General features: G+C 36.0%; 1 protein-coding gene across 2 annotated transcripts in view; it reads left to right on the forward strand.

The window, feature by feature from the left end:
- Positions 1-5,952: 5,952 nt before the first annotated feature.
- The window catches only part of LOC126766487 (dedicator of cytokinesis protein 3), a 97,285-nt gene continuing 76,568 nt past the window's right edge, over positions 5,953-26,669 (forward strand). For both annotated transcript variants that reach the window (XM_050484264.1, XM_050484268.1), the window contains exon 1: positions 5,953-6,949. In XM_050484264.1, coding sequence (XP_050340221.1) covers positions 6,916-6,949 — 34 coding nt within the window. In that variant the 5' untranslated portion in view covers positions 5,953-6,915. The remainder of the gene's footprint in view (positions 6,950-26,669) is intronic.

A 26,669-nucleotide genomic window follows, 5' to 3' on the forward strand; every position in this document is an offset into this window, starting at 1 on the left:
TCGCTTGAGAAGGCCGAGCGGCTTTAGTTCTTACACAAGCTGTTTTTTATACGCTTTCAATTTAAGGTGATGGTTTGACAACTTTTTTTCCATTTTTTTATTTATTTTTTCTGAACCATCAACATCTCAAGAATATTGTGTTAAAAGAGAAAAACTAACGAAGTTGCAGCAGGTTGAATAACAGTACCTCTAACTTAGGTTTGCGCGCTTTCCAGCTACCTGCGCTGAGTGTACAAAACTTTGAATCGATTTTCTCGAAACGCCTTTTTTTGAAGTCGGTGTCCACGATAACTCAAAAAGTTATGCACCGATCGTATTGAAATTTTGCACACTTGTGCAACATAGAATTGACTCCCAGCCAACGGTCCCATTTTATTTATTTTTTGCTTCTATTCGATTTTACAGCCATAAAATGGCGCATTTTTAGGGCTAAAAACGTACTTTTACCTGCACCGACCGTGGAGAAAATGAAAAAAAAAAATGTTTCTTTTAAAAGGGCGACGTTGGCTGGGAGATATACTTCTAAAGAACTAATTTTTTTTGTCCTATGTGTTTCAGATGATTCTACGATCTTATATCCGGGACACCGCAATGTGCGGAATTCCGTTGAGTGCCTACTTCAAGTGGCTGCAACTTCGTTGATTTTCGACATTTTGTTGTCTAGAAATTCGAAAACATATTTGAAATGTCACTGAATAATATGATAATAAAACTATTCAAAAATATGCAGTAGTTTTCTCAAAAAAATCTTCAAAAACGCTGACCATAAGTTGAGCGAAGCGCACGAAACAATTTTTTTACAAAACGTGATTTTTCGTAATAAAGTTGAGAGATTTGTAAAAGTAGTTCAGGCGTAAGTCTTTCCATGATGAAATGCCGAACAATACTGAACAAAAATAACATGATAGCTTGGAGCGACTCACGCGTGATCCATCAAAAAACGACTATTGAAAAAGTACCTCTATTTGGCTCACCCGTTAGTATGTCTGTGTGTCAAAAATGGATTGAAATCGGATCAATACTTCCCTTAGTCCCCATATACCTAATACACAAATTTTCGAACTTCCGTTATAAAGTCACTGCATGTATATCGGCAAATATCCGAGTTATATACATATATATGTATGTATAATTACTTGGATTCCGATCCTCTAATTGACATTTTACACCTTAAAGTATTTCCCTGGCTTAGATTCCTGCAAGTTTCTACAACTCGCTTTGTTGCAAAATATAAATGAAACAAAAACTAATAAAATCATATGACGAATATATGTAATAATTGTTGCAGCAGTCGTTAGATCTTAATATGAGCATTGAAATCACTGTACTCGAAAACGAAAATTTAATTAAACTTAAGATCACAGCGAGCAGAACGAAAAATGTGTTGCACCAATGCCAAACGGTGCGTGCAGGCAACAAATACGAGTAACCGAGAGAATGCCTCCTCGCGCGCAATTAAGTGCCACGTGCACACACAGACACCGACACACACATGCATATATTACGCCTAACACATATGTACATAGAAACATGTGTGCAAGTATATGTGTATGAGTGTGGGTGTGTGTGGATGCCACTGCACGGTTTGACTCCTTGTAACACTTTACTGGCAAGTGCTATCAAGTGAGTGCATATAAATTTATTGCCCTACGCCATTGACTTGCTTCATCTTCCCGCCAACTTGGTGCTGGTGCGCTTGTCCGCAATATGGCATGTCGAAAGTTAAAATTGATTGGAGTCTCGTTGCGTTGCCACAAAATCGATTTCCAGTTACCTAACAACTTCAGGCAATTTTCTAAAAAGGAAATCACAGAAAGAGTCAAGGAAGCGCACATCCACACATACATATACACATACCTGTTTATATATGTGGACCTATATTCAAGCCTGCTATGTGGAGCCGTGGACTTGCAGGGCTCCCATGTGGCACCTGGCGCTCGAATACACACGCACACACGCGATGCCTTTTATAGACACATACACATACATGTATATATTCATATACTTGTACTTGTATGTGTCAGTTGGTGTGTTTTGGTGTACTATGTTAGCAAGCTTTGTCTTATTATGTTCAGACAACCGCAACAATAGAGTTCGCCACCGTTGCCAATCGAGCTATCAGCACCGGAAATTCATCGATTGTTTTTGGAAAGAAACGCATTTCCGCCACACAGAGCACTGGCATTTGTTCAGGGACACGCTGGTTTGTATATTCATACATACATATATGTATGTGTATGCGGGTATAACCGAACAGTTCATACTTTAGCCACCTGCAAGGATTAAAGGCTGGGACCCAACTGGTACATAAGGTTTGTTAGTTATATGGGGTCTAGGTATCACCCGGTTTTATTCATTCTAAGCACAAATAAGTACCGTTATAAGAAAATCACGCTCTCTCAATTTTATTAAGAAAATTCACATATCCAACATAAACTCATCCGGATGTTCGAAAATCTTCATATTAGGTATATGGGCACTAAGGGAAGTATTGACCCGATACAAGCCATTTGCAATCAGGAAAGGATTCTCTCTACATTTCAATTATATATCTCACACATTGACCGATATTTTCGATAAGAAGTCAACTAAAAGCACTAGGTCTACATACAAGTAATCGGTACCGACAGGCTTGAACAGTTTTGCTTCGATTTGAAAAATGTTTGGTCATATGGTGTCACACCTCAAAGGCACTATTCGTGCAAAGTTTTATTCTGATATATTAATTCATTCTTGATTTGTGTGCTGGAAAGTAAAAGTTTCAAATGGAATTAAATATTGTGTTCTATGGAAAGTGGGCGTGGCTGTAGTTTAATTTCGCCCATTTTCTAACTATAACATAAAAATGTCAGAGGAATGTTAACCACCAAATTTGGTTGAAATCGGTTGGGCGAGTCACGAGATATGTGATTTCACCGAAAGGTGGGCGGTGCCACGCCCATTGTAGAACTTTTATCCCGGCTCCTACAAAGCCCCTTCATACCATTACAGCGGTAAAACTTAGAGTCTCTGTCGTATTTAGTTATTGATTTATCGTTTAACCAGTACCGTTATATGGGGCGTGAGCGGGGTTACCATCCGATTTCATCCATTTTTTACATTGTTGGTAGGAGTTCTTATAATATTTGCACTGGGTAAATTTTGTTGTTGTAACTTTAGGGATTTAGTAGATATGTACATTAAACTTATTAGAGGGCGGGACCACGCCCACTTTTTAAAAAATGTTTCCTCACTGGTGCTTCTTGCTACTTTCATCACATATGCCAAATGAGAGTTTTTTTATCTTGATTTAGTGCTTAGTTATGGTAATTTATACGTAATTTATCGGTTAATGGTGTTTTGTGGGCGTGCCAGTGGTCCGATTCTTATTTTTTTGTCAAGAAATGCGGATGCCAAGTTTAGTACTTGCCCAACCGCAGCACTTGAAGTCATGCTGGAGCTCACACCGCGGCATTTAGTGATCAAACAGGTAGCGAAACATTGGCAAAGGAAAGATAATGTCGTCTCAACCAATGAAAGCTTTAGGGAAGACACACCACTGACCCTTCTTACAACGGACGGCGTTACGAAGAGAGTAAAATTTACAAAAAAGTTTAGAGTTACTATCGGCAGTACGGCTCAGTAGAGTTATTCCACGCTCGACCTACTACTGACGGGCAGCACTGTCCAGTGGTATACTGACGGCTCGAAAATACGAGAAGCCATTGGAGCAGGCATTGTAGCACCGCATACCAAACTTTTCATATTTATGGTACGTTTTCCAAGCATCTTTCGCGCAGAAGTCTTTGCTATAAGTCAATGTGCTGAAATCAATCTCCATCGCAACTATCGTAACCAGCGTATCGCTATACTCAGCGATAGTGAAGCGGCACTAATACCGATCTCAGTTTATGAGGTCAAATAGCAATTAGTGGAGGCGTATATAGGAGGGCTGAAACGCCTATCAATTTGCAACCGTGTACATCTGATCTGGGTGCCGGGTAATGAAGAGGTAGCCGGCAATGACCTGGCCGACGAACTAGCCCGCTCTGTTGCAGCTTCCAGGCTGATGGGGCTGGAACTATACACTGCGGTGAGGCCCCACACCGTAAAGGAGTTACTCCGCTCGGAGGAGAGAGTTGGGAGAAAACGGCACTAGTAGCAGACAGCAGGAATGCGTCACGCCAAGCTACTATTGGGTGGTTACAACTTTGCAAGGTTGAGAGATATGATCATTGATCAAACTCTCCCGAAACAAATTTCGTCTCTTTGTCGCGCTCATCAAACTCAGAAAGCACTTGTCCAACATGGGCATAGTCTCTTGCGCAAACTGCCAGTTTTGCGACATGGAACAGGAAACTCCAGAACACTTGATTCTTGATTGCCCAGCATTTTGTAGACCCTTATGACCATATGTAACATAAGAGAGGGCACTATAGACCATGGGTCGCAGTGCAAAACCTCAATTATGTTTCTATCTATGTATCTGTCTACTTAAGCTACAGCTTGCACGGACGGACGGACAGACAGACATTCACCCGTATTTCAATTTTTTTCAATTATATATATGTATGTACATAACCCTATATCTATCTCGATTAGTTTTAGGTGGTACATACAACCGTTATGTGAACAAAACTATTGTACTCTGTGGCAACATGTTGCAAGAGTATAAAAACGAAAATTCAAATTAGAAATTGATAAAATATAAATCATTTGAATATGTAAATTGGCCGGGCACTACTCCAAAGTATTGAATAAGATGGCTCCGTGTAATTGGCAGTTTCATGCAGTACACACAAGCGAAAAATGTTTAAATTACAAAGTTTTTATTCTTTTATTTTTTATACATAAGCTTTGGTTAAAAATTTTATATTTATTTATTAATCTAGTATTTAGAATCTTGTTTTCAAATCTGCGATTAGAAATATGAAAATTATTCTCAATTCCGATTCGCGGGTTAATTTAATTAAAATGTCATTACAATTACTTTTCAATGCTTCATTTTTAAGCCTGATCAAGATCTTCACTTAGTTGAAATAGCTGAAAATAGTGTACATACATTCGTAAGTACAAAGCAGTATCGATTAATTTTCTTACTTCGACCTTAATAACCCTTACAAACTTAAATAGAAATTACTGATAGTGCTTTCAGGTAAATATCCTGTAATTTAACCTATAATTAACTAACTCAAGGTAAATAATAACTTTTGGTTATCAAATCTTTAAATGTATTTCTCAAAGATAGTAAATGAAACCACGTTTGTTTGTTCTCCGTTAAACACCTAAGTTTACAAAAACAACTAGGGTTGCCGAATTTGCTAAATTTCAGGGTATATCACGGTCGTAAACCAAAGAAAAGTTTTAATGACAGCGTATGCTGCTCAGCCCATACATAAGCCACCAAACAGTGCTACTAAAACTGTGAAAGGAAAAGGGGGATTTTCTTAGTGCCTCTGCAACTACTCAAACTAGTGCCAGAGAACGTATATTTATAGCAGAGAACGTTTTTCATATGATTTATAGCAGAGAACGTATATCATATGATAAATATACGTTCTCTGCCAGCGCTTATTTATGATATATAATGAATTTCTAATGTGTAAAAATAACTATTTTCCTGCGTAAGTTAACCGATAGCAATATAATTAAAACTGGAAGTAGTAACATATTAACAAATTATATTTTATATTTGACATAAAATTACGTGCTTACTGGCCATATGCAGAGAATGTATTATACGTTCTCTGTCATATGCTCCAGCAACAACTGGCATAATAAAGTGACGCGTACTGTATGCATTTGTTTGTGCGGGATTTTCCAATTGGAACGCATTATACCACCCATATGGCAACGCGACAAAGTCAGCTGCTGTCATTTCATATTCCACTTTGAAATGATATTCGTAGCTCCACCGTTTGCTCCGTTCTTTTCAACTGTTTGGTTTTTTGCATTTTCAGTATTTCTGTTCGGCGCGTTCGCGAAGGTTGATTAAATTGTTGACTTTAAATGTTTGCATTCAATTGTTCCATATGGTAGTGGTAGCTGTTGTTATTATCCATCCCGACTGCACCATGTACTGTTGATGTTGCTGCTGATTTTCCAACAAAACGCAGATACAAAAACTACGGCAACAACAACAAAGCGTATTTATTGCGGTAGCAGACACAAAAGGGAAGCTTATCGATTAGTTTTCCATCGACAGTCAACGAGCGAGTGAGCTGAGTGGAAAATCTTTTTTATTTGACGGTCAATTGTGCTTAAAAAAAATAATGTAAATGAAAACAAGTGCAAAATGTTATTGTTGTTTGTGCGCGTGGACGTAATTGACGGCAATTGATGAATGTTTTGCAGACGTAGCTTTAGGTGGTCCGTGTCTCGTTTGGGACAACAACGCAAAACGCCCAAAAGTGGTTTCTATTTAACGGTATTGAAGTGCATGTGAATTGAGTAGAAAAATAAATAAAATATTTAGGTGAAATAGAAATAAAATAATGCTTATAAAAGAAATTTAAAAAGGTGTAACACAAAGGGCGGAAAATTTGCAAAGATAAAGTCAGCAAAAGCAAAAATTTGCAAATGCAAACGATAAGAGGCCATACGTTAAACGGCGTGCAGTGCAAAAAACAACGAATGTTGAGCAACAACATAAAGTGAAAAATTCCAATAAGAAATAAGTAGAATAAAGAAAATTAGTCCAAAATAGTCATTTGTGAAAATTTAAAATAAAATTTATATATCTTAAGACGGTTAAGTGGTAAATTGTGCGATTGTTTAAAATGTGTCATTTATAGAAAATAATTGTGCAATTGAAAAGTGTAGTGTCAAATCAAGCAGCAGTATTGCATCGCATCTGCCCTAAGCAGATAAAACCAAACAGGGACCAAGCTTTGAGGTGTTGGCGCCGCCGTCTGTCTCTACTGCAGCAAAGCTAAAATGTGGATATCATCCAACAACAAATACGGCGTTGGTAAGTACAGCGAACGCGCCCAAAAGCCGACTACTCACAAACGTTGGGTGGTCACTGTCAACCCCCAGTTGCAGGTGGTGCCAAATCTGTTGGCAGTCGTTGGAAAAGCACCACCCACGCGCACTACTCATCGTGCTCGTATACACAGTATATATGTATATGAATGTGTCACTTGTGATTTATGTGTATATGTGCAAGGTTGGGTGTGTTGGGTTGGTGTACAGAGGATGCATCTGTTTTGGAATTGTGTAGCAACGTGCGGATTTTTTCGGTGAATCACGTTCGCTTTCCGCGAATCAGTGACGTTGCAAACTGATGTGGCGTGTACGCGGTTACATTTACAGACCCGGAAAAGCGTTCAGTCATCAGCTTTTCATCTCCGCCCTGCGCTTCTATCTATGACTTTTAGCTCTCCATTTCTGTCTTATTTTTGTTTTTTTTGTTTCTTTGTTTCTCATCTCCAGCGTGTTTTACTCTGCTTGTGCACGTTATTTGTTTGTTTAATATGTTTTTTTTTTGTTTTTCTTACGCTTGCCGCGAGCGGTAAACTAATGTGGAAAAGTAAACACCGCCGAGGTGTTCTCTCGCAGCATCTACATTAGAAGCACTATGAACGTGCAAAAATACTCACGGGGTTATGCCTTTCTTTTATTTTAATAAATTATACTTTTGTTTGATTTTATCCAGCGAATTCTTTGCTAGTGATTTCATCATATTTTATAATATATGTATAAGTGCATTCATAATCATATGGCTGTTTATTTATACCTACTGAGATATTATTATCTTAATGCTTTTATAGATTCGGTATTCTTTAAAATATTTTCATGCCCTCATAAAAGCGGCCGCTAAGGATTATAAAAATTAAAATTAAATTCGAATGAAGTATGTTTTTCTCATGAATATGCATATATTTTGTTTGTCTTGTGTATTTGTTGTTGTAACGTTTAATTTGTCCCCGTTAGGGTACGATAGGCCCAAGAAACGTGCTGTTTTGACGGAGTCGGACCATAGGGAGAGGGGTCAGTTGTGTAGAATTAGCTGGTCATGCAAAGAGGTGGTTAGAGTCATGCGGAACACGACGGTCGGTTCTACGTTACCGGGATTGACCCGGATTCTATCCGCTCAAAGGCTATTTTGTTGGAGATCTTACTCCATTTGAATCGGTTAGATTGGATCTTGGGTGTTTTATCAAATCTACTAAAACTATGAAAGTTGTCCACTGATAGTTTTTCAGAATATATTCAGTCAGATTGAAGAACAGAACCCACGATCGTTTCCACGATAATTAGATCTACATACATACATAACCATTACCTAGTCGAGGACTATCCATTCAACAATATTCCTCATAATTCTTTGGGGAACATTTTCTGCCGTTATAACAATAATAATAAAAACAGATTGTGCTTCGTAACCGAAATATGCGGCTTCCACTTTAAAGTAAAAAAGTCTATTTAGCTGTTTTATTTTATAAAATCTTGAAATCTATTATTTCTCAATAAAATTTGTATATAAAAAATTAAATCATTCACTCACGCTCTTCGAGTAAGCACTTTGTTATATTAAGAAATGGAAAGCTTTATTTTTTATTTTTACTACGCCATTCTTGTCCTGCTGCAACAAACCATTGAAACCAGTTCCACAACAATTGGGTTAATAACCGATATTGCATGTAAATATGTACATATATACACATATCTAACAAATTGCAATTGCATATAAGTAAATACACATGTATGTACATATATATACTTATCTACAAATTCCAAATTCTCCCCAGTAAGAGTTGAAGGCAAAATAGGTGATATTAAAGCAATTACGATTCTCATTATAATACGCATTTATATACATACATACATACATACACACATATATACCTACATACGTACGACATTGTTTGCGGAAATCAATTCATAAATGCATCAGTCAGAATATTTGTATGTATGTACTTGCTGGTAATTATGTAAATACCTCGGCATACAATCAATAAAAATTATGCTTGCATTACGAATCATTATCGCCTCACTCACTGGCTAGGACAATCAATCAAGGAAGATATGTAGGGTGATAAATGTAGGTACTTGTAAAAATGTATGTAAACGTAGAATGGATAAGTAAATAATAGGCAGTAAAGCAATTAAATCGGATAATATGAAAACACTATATGTATATGAAATTTTTATACGTTTTTAGGGCGGTTCTAAATTGTATATAACACGTCGTTAAAACATATTTTCCAAACTTTAATACCAAAATGATAATAATAGCACCTGATCAAATTTTATCCGGACTGCGCCATTTAAACTGCGCGCTAAAACCGAAGCGATAAATACTTCTTTCTTGGCTCTGTATAACATTTTTTATGTTCGTGTGAAGTTTGATCTCCAAATGTCAATTAGTGTGTGTTTGACAGTTGTTTGTTTACGGCGCGAAAATAATACCTGTTGTATTTTACCTTGAAAAGAATTAACTAAGCTTTTGCTTGAAATTTTTCTGTTTCCAATAAAATCACGGTCACGGAATCGTTCAAAATATGGCAGAAATGATTTGGAGAGCCCACCTTGTCACCAACACAAGTGTTTGAGTACCACAAAGCATTTAGTGATGGTCGTAAACTGATCAAAATCTTCCACCTCTAACGATAACTTCCAAAATATTTAAGGAAATAGTGCCGGAAAGTCGTCGATTGGCATTAGAAAGATAATCTCAACATCCTTATTTGGTTAAAGTTTTGGATATGAAATGTGTCAATGCTAGATTCGTACCAAAAGCATCAGAACTGTTTGCAAAATCGACGTCAATAGAGATCGCTGAAAATATCAGCCGAAATTAAGACAAGCAAAATACACTAAAGGCACTGAAGTCGAACCCAGCCGAGCCTTATAACAAATAGATGGACTATTGAATTAAACGTTGTTGTGCTTGTATTGACTCAGGAGCCTATTGTGAGGGCGATAATAAAGAATTATAATAAAATACTTGCACATGTTTTTATGTCAGTTGTATTAAAATATTTGAAAATGTATTTTTTGTTTTGGCAATCTGGGTCAAATTTGATCAGTTGGTGTAAGCATTGTTTTTGGGCTTTGCTACAATTAAAGCGCTTTGACCACATGTGCCAGGGCTATATCGTCTACAATTTGAAGCAAAACTTATGTTTTATACAGTTTAACTAGAAAAAATTGTTTCTTTCATTTTCTAAGGACCACCCTAACACATACAAGGTACATACATATGTGCATTACTATTCATAATCACTTGGCTTTAATTGCTGACAAATTGTTATAGTGGCATCCAAATACTGATAACAGTGCGTACCCTTATTCCTCAATGGTTATACATACATACATATGTAAATTGGAACAAAGAGTTCGCACTCTTACTGCGGGAAGTCGCCGCTTGTTAAGTAAGTAGACTCGTGATTATCTGCCTTATACCACTTCGGTTGAAAGAATACATAACTCGTAAAAACCGGCAACGAGTCGTCACATTTGTGTATGTTGATAAAGATTTTATAGAAATATTTGTTTGCATTTCTGATTTGCACACTTGTTCACTTTATTTGCAATAATTATAGAGTATAGTAACTGTGTAGTTTATGGTACATGTGAAAGTAACAAGTGAGCTATCCAGTTGATTTTAATAGCAAAGTATAAGTTATTAATTTTGTATAACCTCTTGATATACTCTATGTATTTATTTATGACTAAATTTAAATTAAAAAATGCCTTAATTTAAAAGTTAAATTTATACCAGTTGCTTATTCGATTCGCCACTCTTTCGAGACAATTTCCCCACATAATTACTATTTTCTGATAAACGAGGAGAGTTGGAAATATCTTCTGATTTGACTGATTTTTTTGAGTGCTCTTCTCTTTCTTAACAAAATTCACATTGTTGTCCTTCAACAAAGCCAAAGTGGAATGTGCGTAACGTACTGTCGCTAAATCGAACAAAAATAATTCAAATTGATATAAAGCGACGGTTTATATTTGTCGGCCGATATAGCACACTTTGTGAAAATTGGAGTGGTCTTAAGGCCGCAACAGTAAATATTCTGCCAGATGAGTATTTTCTCGCCAAATTTTTCTTTTTCAACTGTTGCCACTAACTGGTCGCCAATGCCATCTTTGGCTTTCGTATAGATTTGGGATGTTCTTGAGTTCATTTTTACGTTTTTTTTTGAATCATAGTAGCACTGGTTTTAGCTTTTTTCGCCAAATCGCGAACAGACATTGCTTTGTTTTGGTTTCTTAATTCCAACACCTTTGCTTCAAGATGTGGATCACTAGGGCCTATTTTTTGCCCACTTTTTGATAGAGCGTTCAGAGAACATGTTTCCTTGAACTTTATTTTAGTATTTTTCACACCATTTACACTGACTTTAACCCATTTTACTAGCTTTCTGTGAGAAATGCTTTTATCGGTGCAATAATTGTGTACAATTTGCCTAAGCACGTGCTCTTTTATTCGAGGCGTCGTGGAATGACAAAGAAGTAAAAAACATAGAAGCAGAACTGATCACGCTTTCTAACGGTACTTACCGCAATGTGATCAAATAAAGTTATTTTATGCAAAAAAATATGTTACAACACTCTTTGATTCGTAAAAGGGATGCCACTAAGTTTTGTTAGTGATGCCACTACGGAAAGAAATAAGTTTGTAGATTTTTATTGTATTTCTTTTCCATTTCAGAACTAAAGTATATACAATTAAAATTAGTTTCAAAAGCTTGATATAAGATCCCTTACACTTTCTTCAAATATGTTTTAAAGGCAAAGAATTTAAAAAATTAATATTTAAATGTCCATATACCATAGTTTCTGATTATCTATATTATCCATTATTTCTACCCTCAGCAAACGCTCAATTGTCATATATAGAGGAAAACATTCGAGTTTATTACGATTGAACAACGTCAAATACTCCTCAGAATTGAATTCGATTTGGTTCTTGAAGGATTGTAAGCACGACCGTCACCCACTTTGCATAGAGTTTTCATGCACAATATATCTAACACGTTCCTTTGATATCTTTAGAGTCTCAGCTATCTCGAACAACTTCACATTACGGTCATCCAAAATTATTTTGGGGACTTTTGTGACGTTTTCGAGAGTAACCGCCTCACAGCCTCCTTGGTACGTTCACTGCTCCCAAAATCCCCGATGCTGATTTTGCTTCGTTTCAACTTAGTAAACCACTTCTCAACGAATGATTTTTCTGGTGCGGAAATCGAATGATGTTCGTCAAGACAAATTTTTGTAAATCATTTTAACCCTTAACTTGCTCTATGAAATTACTTTTGCGAAATTCTCCGATTAAAAATAAAAAAGAATGAATGAATCTCTAGACAAGATCTACTAGGTTTCATAATATAAGGGGTAATCCAAGTAGAGGTACTTTTTCCAATAGCCTTTTTTGACAGATCACGCGTGAGTTGTGTAAACTGTCATGTTTTTGTTCAGTATTGTTTGGAATTTCATCATGCAAAGACTTACGCCTGAAAAACGTTTACAAATCGAAATCTTTATTACGAAAATTGCCGTTCTGCAAAGAATGTGTTTCGCGCGCTTCTCTCAACTTATGGTCAAAAAAATCAGTCTACTGAGAATACTATTCGCAGCACCAACACCCATCCCAACATTTATTATTTGATAATATTCGAACGATACCCATTGACCACGCCCAGCACACAGTGAAGAAAATATAGCAGAAGTAGCTGAGAGTGTACACGAAGACCGTGAAGAGTCGATTCGGCGCCATTCGTAGCAACTCGGTCTGACGTACGGAACGACTTGGCGCATTTTACGTCGACATCTTAAATTGAAAACGTACAGAACGCAGATGGTGCAAGAACTGAAGCCGCTCAACCTTCCCAAGTGATATCGCTTTACTCTATGGGCTTTAAATGATAAAAAGAAATCTATTTATACATACAAGAAGACTCGACATTTGAGCCATTTCTGGCTCAATGGGTATGTAAACAAGCAAAAATGCCGAATTTGTTTCGAAGAACAACCTGAAGAGATTCGAGAGCCGCCATTTCATCCAGATAAAACAACGATTTGGTGTTTGGTTTAAGTGCCGGTGGAATTATCGGTCCATGTTTCTTCAAAAATGTTGCCGGTGAGAACGTAACCGTCAATGGCGTTCGTTATCGCGTCATTACAACCGACTATTTGATTCCTGTGATCAAAGCTCGGGATCGGATTATTTGATCGAATTTATTCGGATTTATTGAGAGAACACTTCGGTGAGCAGATAATTTCACGTTTTGGGCCGGTCGATTGGCCAAGAGGATCCTGTGATATCGCACCGTTAGACCTTTTCCTGTGCGGATATATAATGTCTTAAGTCTATACGGACAAGCCCGCTTCCATTCAGGCCTTAGAAATGATCGCACGAGTCATCGAAAATTGGACGCAACGGATAGACCATAGAGACGTAGCCGCGGCCAACATTTGAAAGGGATAATTTACCAAAAATAAAGGCCAAAGAATGTTATTTCAAATATTCTTTATTAAATTTCAACTTTCTATGTAGTAAATCTCCAAATGGATCACCCTTAAAAATAAATTTAATAATTGTTAATATCAAGTATGCGCGAACAATTTAAATTGTACCGTTAATTTCCGGTTTAACACCATTTTCACTTTTCATCTGTGCTGACTGCTACCAATAACGATATTCGAGAGCTATTAAACTAACTGCCGTAGCAGTGTTAAGCAATTTTAATAGCTGCCCGGCCAGCAAGAAGAAGAACAATAAAAGTTAAGCCTTTCGCAACCACAAGTCAAGTAGCTATAACGGCAAAGTGTGTGGCTCTTCTGCCACATGAATCTATTTATACATACTCACACAGATGTGTGTATGTGGGGGATTTTTGCCTTTGGATGTATGTATGTGTGAATGTGTGTGTGCACAATGTCTTTTATAATCTGTTGACACATGTGCCTGAAGTTTCTCTTTCAATCGTTCTTTGCATTTTGTTTTGATAAATGATTTCTATAACATTTTTGCATTCTTTTTTTCAAGTTTTCTGTTCTTTCAAGTTACTCCTCGTGTTTGTGTTTGGGTTTATTGTTGTTGTATTTTATAACTCTTTAAATTGACTATTTTCACTCCATTTAACAACAGAGAAGCTGAGCCGTCAAGTCAACTGAGGCATCTGCTTGTCCGCCAGTTATACGCACACAAACATTCGTTTGTATGTGCTCAGCCAACAGATACTAAGTGCAAACAAATATACAAACATACAATACAACAACCAGACAATAACAACATGGTCAACATTTGCTCCAATTTAATACTTCTGCAAATGACAAGAATGACCATAATAAAACAGCAGCAAACAATGGTGAAAACGACTATTACAACAACAAATACCATATGTACGTTTGTTCGTCTATATGTCTATAAGTATGGCTGCAATAAAAAGAGTTGTTGCTGCAGCAGCTTTAGTCATTGTTACAGACATCAGAAAGCGACAACAAAAAATTTGTGCAAAAATCAACAACTGCTCCAGCAACTTGCTGCAAATACTTAGGGTGGTTCGAAAAGATAACCTGTATTGACTCGAATTTCGAGACTTGAGAATTTGACTCTCTACATTTGTGGAATTATTGTTTTTAAAGTGTGGTGTTCAAATACTATATGGAACGATCTAAATTTCGGTGAGAAGAATTTAAGCCAAAATTTTTAGGCATGGTTGTTGTTATAGCGACAAAAACATTACTGAACTAATTTTGAATGATTGCTGTCGAGTTTACAGTGTTCGATTGTATAAAAATTCAGGTCCACTTCGCTTGCGTTGATGCCCTAACAGTTTTGAAAACGGTTTTGGGCACTGTAATCACAGAAAACAGTACAGTACATGCGAACTTTTATCAAGATCATCAAAAAGACTAGAAAAGACAAAGAAACTTTCGAAACTTTTGGTCTCGAACGAGTCTTTATGTGCTCAGGGAATACATTTTTGTAGCTATTATGGTAGATATGGTTGTACATTTGTGGTTCTTTTTCACTTTCAGTCTGAAGGATTAAAAACTAATGAACCCAGCAGGTTTCTCGAAACACGAAACAAAAACTGTGCTTGAGGATAGGTATTCATCACGTGTCTCATTTTTAACAGTATTTTTTATCTTAGTAGACTTTAGTGTTCCAAACCTGAAAGGAGAATCGCAAAGCCTTCACACACCATGCTACTTCGTCGATTTCAAAGCTTTTCGACAGCACGAATTGAATATTTCCTTTTTCCATATTACCCTGTCAAATTCAGAAGACTTCGGTTCCACAGGCAAAACTAATAATGAAGTGAAATAACGTTGAGTAAACCAAAAGCTCCGTCAGGATCGGGAAGGACCTCTCCGAGCCGTTCGATACCAAACGAGTTTTCAGACAAGGCGATTCCCTATCGTGCGACTTTTTCAACCTGCTTTTCAGAAAATGGTCATCAACAACGGCAAACTAAATAGAGAAGGTACTGCATCTTCTTTTTATTAAATGTATCAGCTGTCACTCTCGAAATCGATGATACTCTGATATCATCTCCTCACACACCCGCGCACACACGTTAGTTCTGCTTTCTCCAGGCTGGACAAGGAATCGGCCATTATAAAATTGATCTGGAAAAATATATACCTTACGTGCACGAACTTTAACGTCTCGTCTCATCAGCGTTCTTAACTCAAATGATGTTATAAATGCAATTAACGTGCTTTTGCATTTCAAATATATATGACGTCATAACTAAAAAGTCGTAGATAATTTCGTCTATCTTGAAGAACAAGCATTATATTCACCAACAATGTCAGCGAAAAATAAAATCAAGATAATCGTTGAAAAAGGTGCTACTTCGGACTGAGTATAAAAATTTTCGAGAATGCAAATAGTCTCTTTTCGACATTATAAAAGCAAACTTATTTAGTTTAACAAAAAATTTTTTTTCCCTGCTGCTTGGTCAAATTTGGACATTTGCAACATGATTTAGACGATAAAGTTTTCGAGTGAAAATTTCTGCATGAAACATTTATGTTTTTAGATTATTAATGGTGAAAATTCGATGGAACGATAATGGTTGTATCTTTAAAGATATGGGAAATTAACATCGACATAGTTCACAACCAAAGAAGTAGCTATAACGGCTACGTGTGTGGCTCTGTTGTCCACATGGACGAAAACACTCCAGCTCACACAATGTTGTACGTGGGGTTATTCTTGCTTTGGAAGCAGTATGTGAAGTGTGAAGATGTCTCCACTAATCTGTTGACAAGGCCAAGTTTCTCTTTCAAGGACCTTTGCATTTTGCTTGGAAAATATCTATATTTTTGCATTCCACGTTTTCGAAAAGAAGAAACGACTGGCGTGCTTGTTTATTGTTAACTGTGTTTTAATCGCTTTAAATTGACTATTTTCACGCCATTTAACAAGAAGAAGACTTTAGTGTATTGGTAACAACTGGCATCGTTTTTGAACACATTGATAGGAGTACAACTAGGACAAAAAGGACTAAAGAGTCATGTTGTTGTTTTGAAAAAATGGTTTTACTTCGACGAATATATGTTAAGGCTTTAAATTCCTATTTTATGAAAAATATCCACTCTTAAAGTTACCATACGATACCAAGCTCATTCTCAAATGATTTAAAAACAAGCCAATTATTTTGCATTTTCTTAACGTATGAAGTAAATCCGACAAGTAAAGAGTGATCCATTTCGAGGATCCCTACCTTTTTAAATAAGACACGGAAACTTCAATTTTATGATCATATATTTATTGTCTTTCGAAAGTAACTGACGAATGACTGCGTGAATTTTGTTTTTAAAGGCCTGAATCGAACGCTGGATTGTCCGTGACATAGACTTTAATCCAAAAATTTTAGGCATGATATCAGCAACAGAAACATTACTGAACTTATTTTGAAGGATTGCTGTCGAGTTTACAGTGTTCTTTCAAAAAACATCAATTAATGCGATGTGTGGGAACGTCTTGTTGAAATCACAGAAAACGCCAATACATGCTTCAACTTTTATCAAGCATCAAAAAGACTCAAAGTTATTATAGCGCGGTAACCAGTCTTTTTTTCTTTTCAAACGGTGTTAAACGATCGACGAAAACGTGAAATTATGTGCTCCTTGTTCCAAGATCACGAGCTTCAATTTCAGGCATCAAATAATCGGTTATTATAGCGTTCTCACATGCATAGTTTTTGAAGAGATTTATACCGATGATTTGACCTGCTCACAAACCACATGAAACTGTTTTTTTCTGGATGAAATGACAGCTTTTGGATGTTTTCAGGTTGTTTTTATGGCAATTTTGCTTATTTACATACCCAATGAGCCATTGGCTCGAAAAATCGGATCTTCTTGGAACTTTTCATGAGTCCATAGAGCGAAGCGATTTCGCTTGGAAAGATCAATTTATTGTCTCAACGTAAAATGCGCCAAGTCGTTCCATACGCCAGTCGGAGTAGTTGGGAACGACGCTGAATCGACTCTCCACGGCCTTCGAATATTATTCTAATAATCTTAAGATGGGCGATGTTGCTGCGTACAGTACGCTCAGTAGGCCGATTATGTTGACCATAAGTTGAGCGAAGCGCGCAAAACACATTTCTTACAAAACGTGAATTTTCGTAAAAACGTTGTTCATTCGTAAGTCTTCCATGATGAAACATAAATTTTTCAAGTTTGTAACGACACCTCACTCCTATCCTCTTAAAACCATCGTTGCATAAAATTTCCTGATCCAAGCGGGAGACTAATTAGTCACAACACAGCAACAATAATACTTTTTCATCAAATCTAGATTAAACCATCCTCTGCACCTACTGAATATGCAGTTATATATTGACCTCCTTTGCCGATGCAACCAAAAGCAAAGACTTCAAGTTGATAGCTCAATATTAGCAAGTTTTCCTTTTAGGTTATAAACTTTTATGAAGATATGCGAGTGGTTTCAGTCGACCACTCGATTTTCCTTTTTCTAAATCTACGCAAAAATTGTGTGTACTTTTTGCACCACCCCCCCAATTGGGCACACAGTCACTATGTAAACTCCAATATATCTCCAGCTTGTAGCTTCAGCTATTTGCAATTATGTCTATACACTCTTCTGGCAACATTTGTGTTGACTCCGGTTAAGCTGGTTGATTCCTTACTTATTTGCATTTCCGCCTTCAGTCCATTCACAACGGCGCCCCTCAGACCACACTCTCTTGTGGTACTCTTCAGTAAAACTCGCCATTTCTACTATCAGCATTACTACCAAAAACCAGCTGATGTTCTTTTTCTGGTACACATATTACATATGTATACATACATACAATATACATACGTACATACATTTGTAGAAATTTGCGATTTTGTATTTGCATTGACTTTGGCTTGGCTCTGGCCAACGTCAATTGCCTCTTTTGTATTTGGTTTTGGTTTTAATATGTTTTCTTGTTGCTGTCGTGTTTCAACCATTTCGCAGCGTTGTAAAGTGAAGGGATTTTTGGGGCAGTCACTCGTACGGCCCATGCGCTTTTGTCACATTAAGCTAACGCCCAACGGCTGTTGACTAGTAGCAGCCTTAAAGCGGCGCTCTGCTTGTCCCTTCGCTGATTTTCGAGTCATGCTATGCTACAACTATTTTCTTATATATTTTTTTATACCCGAGCTCAACATGTCAAATAGGTACAGAGGAAGAGTTTTACAAACATCCATCGTGAAATTTCTGTTCACCTGGGAAAGAAAGACGATAAAAAGAGTTGCACTTCAACTAGTAAAGGCTAGCCTTCATGGTCGACGGGTACGGAAAAACCCTTGGTAACGGATCGCGAATATGTTGGTCAGTGTATGAGCTATATGTACATATATATATGTACATACATGTATATATAATTATATATACATATATATTAGGGTGATTCAAAAAAAAAATTTTTTTTTTTTCAATTGGTACTCGCAAAAATAGGTTCCTAGACACCTCTAAGAAAGCCTCTCCAAATATGAGTTTTTAATTGTAACGGGAAGGTCCTCCGCCTAACGGTTTTCTATTTTTTCTTATTATCAGATAGAAAAATTTATATCTCGCTTCCAACTACTTGAAAAAATATCTTGTTAATTACATAGGTTTTGTAGGAAATTGAATGCTCTAAAATATGGTCTCTTATGATTTTTTCGTAAACCCAACCGTTTAAAAGATATTAACGGTTGAAATTTGACTATTTTTGGAAAAATTCTTTATTTCTTATTAATTTTATATCTCAATGAAAAAAAATTATTATGCATAGATTTTTGGAGAGACTTTCTTAGAGGTGTCTAGGAACCTATTTTTCAGAGTACCAAACAAAAAAAAAAATTTTTTTTGATCCACCCTAATATGCATTGATGTTTGACGATGAATATCTCGTAAACGCTTAACTTAATCGAAATATCATAGTAGACCATTTTTATAGAGCAGTAAATTTCCTACAAAATTATGTGTTTCATCATTCATAATAATTTTTTTTCATTGAGTTATAAAATTAATAAGAAATAAAGAATTTTTCCAAAAATAGTCAAATTTCAACCGTTCATATCTTTTCAACGGTTGGGTTTACGAAAAAATCATTAGAGACCATATTTTAGAGCATTCAATTTCCTACAAAACCTAATTAACAAGATATTTTTTCAAGTAGTTGGAAGCGAGATATAAATTTTTCTATCTGATAATAAGAAAAAATAGAAAACCGTTAGGCGGAGGACCTTCCCGTTACAATTAAAAACTCCTATTTGGAGAGGCTTTCTTAGAGGTGTCTAGGAACCTTTTTTTGCGAGTACCAATTGAAAAAAGAAAAAAAAATTTTTGAATCACCCTAATATATATACATATATATTTAATTACTTCGATTCCGTTCCTCTGGTTGACGGTTTGCACTTTAAGATATTTCCCTGGCTTTGCTTCTTGCAAGTTGCAAGAGTATAAAATGTTCGGTTGCACTAAAATTTTGCCATTCCTTACTTGATTTTTTTAGACCCAAATCCCCTATAGATCTGCCATTGATATAATCATTTCAGTTTGTGAAGGTTTTTATATTTTACTTAAAAACAATTGAACATGTGTCAACTCTGATCATTCCTGATCTGATGTTTTAGAATCATTATTCACATTTTTCGTTTGAAATAGCTACAGGGTGTGTCTGGAAAGTAATAGTATTGATTTTCGTCCGCCGCGACTGTACTTCGGAGCGTGCGCGCACCGACTGGCTTCGCTAGAGACGTTCATAGCTTACAAACGAGCGGCTGGTCATTTAACTCCGAGCAACAGGGCAGTCAGGACAAACATTTTCGCGCGACGCGTTTCTGTAAGTGGTGCAAGGCGAAAATGCAGCGTTCGTTGGAGCATAGGTACGCGATTAATTCTGTGTGAAACTCAGAAAATCTGCGACAGAGACGTTTGCTGTGATCAAGCAGGCTTACCCAGTTGTTGCTTTAGCAAGAAGTGGTGTGTTTCGGTGGCATCAGGTCTCTTTGGAGGGCCGGGACGAGGTCGCTGATGAAGACAGGAAGAATGATCAAATCCAAAGTGAAAACAATGCTCATTAACTTTTTTGACATCAAAGGCATCGTCCACCTTGTATTTGTTCCTCCTAGACAAACCGTCAACGCCAAATTTTATGTGGATGTCCTCAAAAGACTCAAACGAAGGATCAATTGGGTCCGACAAGACATCGCAGCCGATTGGAAGTTGCACCACGACAACGCCCTGGCTCACACCGTCTTTCTTGTGAACAGCTACCTAACCAAGGCCGGTATCCCAACGCTTCCACAGCCACCTTACAGCCCAGATGTAGCCCCCCGGATTTTTTTTGTTTCCTTGCCTGAGAAGGCCGATAAAAGTTAAACCAAGCAGCATGTACCTCGGCTATCTTGGAAATCGAAAAGTGTTTAAAGAATTGTAACGTTTGGCTCAATAAATTTTTTTAAATCGACTCAGTCCTATTACTTTCCAGACAAACCCTGTATGTTTTGTTTTCGATAAGCTGAGTTTCGTTCTAAATTTAAGAAAACGACTACTAGGGAGAACTCGGAAATAACGGGTTTTAATGAAAATAGTTTTCAGTTTATAAACCCCTAAAAAAAAGACACATAAAGCCCAAACCTATTTCGATAGTCCTAACTAATCGGCTTAGATTCCAATTATTGAAAGTCTTCTTAAAGACTCCTCTCGGCCGCGCTAGCTTTTTCGGTTTTCACACGAAAATTTCCCTTCCTTTTTTCTTTTTTACATTCTTCTTTCCACAACTGCTTTTGTTGCAAATTGTGGCAAGTGAATAACGATTATTTGGTCTGGTTTCTCCACTTCGCATGCTTTTGACTCTTAACGGTTTTAGTTTTATTACGTCTCTCTCTCTCTTTTTTTGCCGATTTTAGAGTAGCGGTGACATGAAATCGTACACTACTTGCATTACGATCTGTGGTTGGCTTTTGTTAGTTGGCTCAACCTCTTCACACTCTGTCTGTCATGTTGGCGCAATCTTTCGCCCCTTCACCCTTCGACCTAGCGGCATTCATTCACGTGACCAGTCGACAGCAGCACGTTCGGCCATTCTCTACTATGTCGCTCGCCCTGCAATTGTATTCAATTTAGAAATTACTTATGCTTTTATTTTCACTTAAATGCGTCACACCGGCAACATCGTCGTCATTGTTGTTTTTGCTGTTACCGTCGTTGCCGTCATCGTGCTCACTTCCTTCGACTGTTGCTTCCTGCGCGAATTCATCGAATTGAATGGCTCAAGCATATTACTTTAGGTCGATATCAATGGAAGCTTGAGCACTGCTGTGTGGGGTGTTTTTATTCGATTGAATTCACCGCATAGCTTTTCATTCGTTTTACCTATTTTCAACCCTTACAAAGATTGCATGACGAAGAATTTATTTTCAATACTATTTTAGTAGATTATTGACAAAAATACCAGATGTTTGATGGCAAGGGGGAATATTTAATTTTATTTGGTTTTGATGACTTAACTTTTATTGTGGCAAGAATTGCTGTGGCTTTTTGAAGAGATCAAATTTCATAAGGCTTAAGAATAATAAAAGATTAAATATTTAAATTTAAATCCTGCAAATATAAGCCTGTCATTTTTTTCGAGCGTTCCGAAAACCTTTTATATAAATGTATATTTCAACTCTGACAATCAACTTCGTGTTTAAAACTGAGTATCACAGGATGAATAATAACACAAAATTGTATACATATGTATCTGAAGAGTTGATTCTCCCTATAAGGTAAAGTTGAATAAACACAAAGAGCCTGATGATATTGGTGCAAAATTTGAAAAACTATGCTCATTTTTCAAATAAAGTCGAGATGATTTTGAAAAAGTTATGATAAAACCAAAAGTGTCCCAATTTACCCTGACTACTGCCTTTATTTGTTCGAACCTGTCTGACGAAATGTGTCAAGTATGAATCCAGGACGTCACAGGACTAGAATTCCCATCAAACCGTCACTTTTTCTGTAAATGCTTTATGATCTTCCGCAATCCTTGCGTGTTACTGAAGTTCGAAACATTTATTTTAACCACTTGTTTTCTTGTCTTATATTATATATTTACACCCTGAATTGGATATATTAAGTTTTCCACAAAGTTTGTAACAACGAAAAGCAATCGTCAGAGACCCTGCTAAGTATAATATAATTGATCAGCCTGGCGAGCTGAGTCGATTTAGTCTTGTCCTTCTATACGTATATAAGTGAACTAGTCCCTCAGTTTTTGAGATATCTACCGGATATCACTAAAAACGCTGCTCATTTCGGACCACTATAGCATATATTTGAAATATAAAGGTTTTTTCATTTGACGAGTAATCTTCAAGAAATTTGGCATGGTTTATTGTCTAAGGCAGTAATAAATTGTTCAGATCGGATCACTATAGCATATTCCTCTCATACAAGCTGACAGATCGAACTCAAGAAATTTGGCAATTATTATTATTTTATATCTCTTATATAAACTAACCAATCGAAAACAAGATAAAGATATGTTTATACTTCTTAATGCTATAAAAGTGCATCTGTGAAGGGTATTATAGCATCAATGCAACCGAAGTTAACGTTTTTTTTCTTGTTGGTCTCTGCTTACCTTCGCGCACATTCTGTAATGTTTTGCGTAATTCTTCTAGCTTCGATGGATGGCAAAACATCGGAAGTCTCACTTTAAAGCATTCATTTTTTAGGCAGGTGGTAACTTTATTTCAAAATATTTCCAAATTAATTATTTTTAGAGTACTCCGTAGAGATGGCTTTAATATACACTGTACAGGGTATATCAAGCTTGCCACGAAGTTAGTAAAACCCATAAGGAAACCTCGGAGATCCTATACAATATACATATATATGTAAGTATGCACTTATGTATAAAGGATCTGCATTGCAAGCTGAGTCTATTCAGCGCAGTTTTTGAGGTATCGATCCGAAATTATGAATATGTCCTTTTCACCCCAATAAGCTGCTCATTTGCCGAAACCGTCGATATTGCACCACTATTGCATATAGCTACCATGCAAACTGAACGATCAAAATCCAGTATGGAAATTTTTTTATTTCACAAGAGAACGCTGCAAGACCCCAAAAAATGTTAAGATCGGATCACTGTAGAATATAGCTGCTATACAAACTGATCCTAAAAATAAATTATATGGAAATCTTTATTAATAGAGATATTATCAAGCACCCTTTCTTCTTTTTTAATCTTATTTAATATACAATTGCATTATATATAGCACATATGTACATATGTATGTATGTAGTATATGGGACTACTGATTTAAATTTGACAAATTTCATTAAAATATTGAATATTTATTTGAAATAATTCGTAATATTTCAGTAATCGGATATGAATACTTACTTTTATGGTTAATTTGTTAGAAATCCTAAACAACAATCTTGAAAATTTTCCTTAATTGTACTCTCAAAAATTGTATTATAAAAAATGTAATAATTTACGTAAAAATAATTTTTTGGTATTTTTTTTTTTGACTTTTTTTAATATATATATTTTTTTTTGAATATTTGTTTTAAATATTTTTTTATAATTTTTTTTTTTTTATTTTTTTTTTTTTAATTTTTGACAAAGTTTTTTTATATTAATTTTTCTTAATATTTTTGGTTAATTTTTTTTTTAAGATTTTTTTAAATATCATTTTTTTGTTTTATAATTTTTTTAAATATCATCTTAGAAGTCTTCTATTAAATATACATATGTATTTTTATGTACCTCTGTTTACATATTCACATTTTTATTACCCATCACTTCAACTCGGGCAAAATTTGTTTCCAAGTATGTACATTTGTGTGTGCATATATAAATATGTACATAGGTATCAATTCCGTTTTTTCCTTTTGGTTACTTTAATTTATTCATGTCATTAATTTAATGCCAAGTTGATTCATTATTTAATTTATGCCTGGCACAACTAATTTGAGTGCTTTCACCTCAACACGCACTCATACAACCAATACACCATATATGTATGTATGTACATATGCACATACAGACCAAAGATTGGCATTGGCATTCCCGAAAATTCCGCATGTCCCACAACACCACTAGCATTATTTTAAATATTCTTTCTTTTTTCTATAATTTTTATTTTTATTTTTTTCAATTAAACTTTTTTATTGACAATGCGGACTCAGTTCCTGTTTTGTCAGCTAATTTAGCATTGCCGGATGAGCAAACGACACGCACAACATGCAAACAAACAAACAACTGTAATTGTTTATACATATGTACATGCGTGTGGGTATGTTTATGCCGGCAAAGGGCACATTGTTTCTTTTTCTTTATTTTTATTTGCATAAAATGAATATGAGAACTTCATTTTCGATTTTCGCTTAGCTTTCAAAGCGGCAAAGACATTTTGAAAGACAAATCGCATGCAAATGCCAGTTGACAAGTGTCAAGAGGCTACCGCATTCGATTACACACAAACACATACACATACATACATATGTGTACTGCTTTGAGCTCTTTGAAGTACATTTGCTAATGTGATTATGATATACGATTATATAAATGTATATAAATATATGTTGAAACACACACACATATACATATACATACGTCAAAGTATGCTTAGAATTTTTATTTGACTTTCTATATGGCACATGAATCACAATACATACATATTGTATATGTAAACACACATATCAACTCCTCCACCGGATGAAGAATAGCTGCATAAAGCGAAATCCAAGCGAGGCCGTGAGGTCCAAACCCAAATAGTAAGCGTAAGCATGAGCCAACTGTTAGAGTTAGAGTTGCAATTTGTCGGTAGTGTGCACATCATACATACATACATATGTACATATATGCACATACATACATATATGTATGCAACAATAGCTGCGGGAAGTGGAAGTGGGCATCGCAGCCGTAGCGGTAGTGCATCCACTTGCCCTCTACGGTTTTGAGTTTTTACTTTTACAGTATTCTTGTTTTGTATGAATTGTACACTGCATTTGCATGCAACACACACTTGTATTTACACATACATACTTACATGCATACATGCATAAGTATGTGCGTGTGTTTTCCATGCGTTGCATGTTTGATTAGAACGTAAGGCGGCGGACAATAGCAAACAGTCCATTAAATAAGTGCCCATTAATATACATATGTATGTGATATCCAAGTACATAAACCCATACACACATACTTGTGCAGCTATGTATTTGTCGGGAGCTCAAAGTCCAATTCTTCAAAGAAAAGTAAAATGTGAAAAATTACTGGAAGTGGAAAATTAAAGGTAAATCAGTTGATAGCTATTTTGAAGTTTCGAAACTGAACTTTTAGATATGCGCTCTATAATCGAAAAAATGGGCCTTGCTTAAAGTACAGTTTAAGACCAAAGAGACCTAATTATATTCAAACAGCAGTAAAATAAAGATGTCTCTATTCAATCCGCTGTGGTATGAAAATGTTCGCCAGCTTTTCAAAATCAGCCGATTATGGTACTCGGCGACTATCTCACGCACCCAATTGAAGTTAACAGTAGCTATCTAGAAACCAACTTGCGACATCTTTATATTCACCAATGTTATCTCTTTTTAATTATCCCAAAATAAATTGTCGAAGCCAGGTCTATCTTTATGGCTCTAATCTGGCCTAACCGCTTAAAGTTTCTGATGATAAAAATTTAGATTTTTGGGACGATTTCGAATGTGTTGTCGAAATTTCCTCATTTAAAAATTGCAGTGCTTAAACATTTTTAAGTCCGGTTGTTTCGGTTATCATTTGTGTGTTCTAATGCTCTTAATAGCGCATTTCTGTCGTACGAAGGCCTGTTAAAATACATATTTCTATTCACTTTGATCTCTCGAAACTCGCTGGGATTACTGGCTTTTCATATAACCACACAAACATAGGTCAAAGTTAGTCAAATCTGTAGATCGCGGTAGCCAGTCAGTGTCACCTCTTTCTGACATCAGAGGTTCATGGAAGTTTTGATCCGAAACTCGACAAAGCACAATGATCTACTGAAATCATTAACCGTCTTTTCGAACATTATAATGAAACAAAATCCCATTATTGATTTCTTTCAACATTTCTTTCAACATTTTCGTTTATATTAGTCGAAACATTCATCATTTTTTTCACGAGTGTATTTTGCGTTCCCCAAGTATAGATATTTGCTCATTAACGCAGTGTTCCAAACTATGTACATTGTGAAAT

This window comes from Bactrocera neohumeralis, chromosome 2 (assembly GCF_024586455.1).
Source record: "Bactrocera neohumeralis isolate Rockhampton chromosome 2, APGP_CSIRO_Bneo_wtdbg2-racon-allhic-juicebox.fasta_v2, whole genome shotgun sequence".
In the NCBI taxonomy this organism is placed as follows: Eukaryota; Metazoa; Arthropoda; class Insecta; order Diptera; family Tephritidae; genus Bactrocera; species Bactrocera neohumeralis.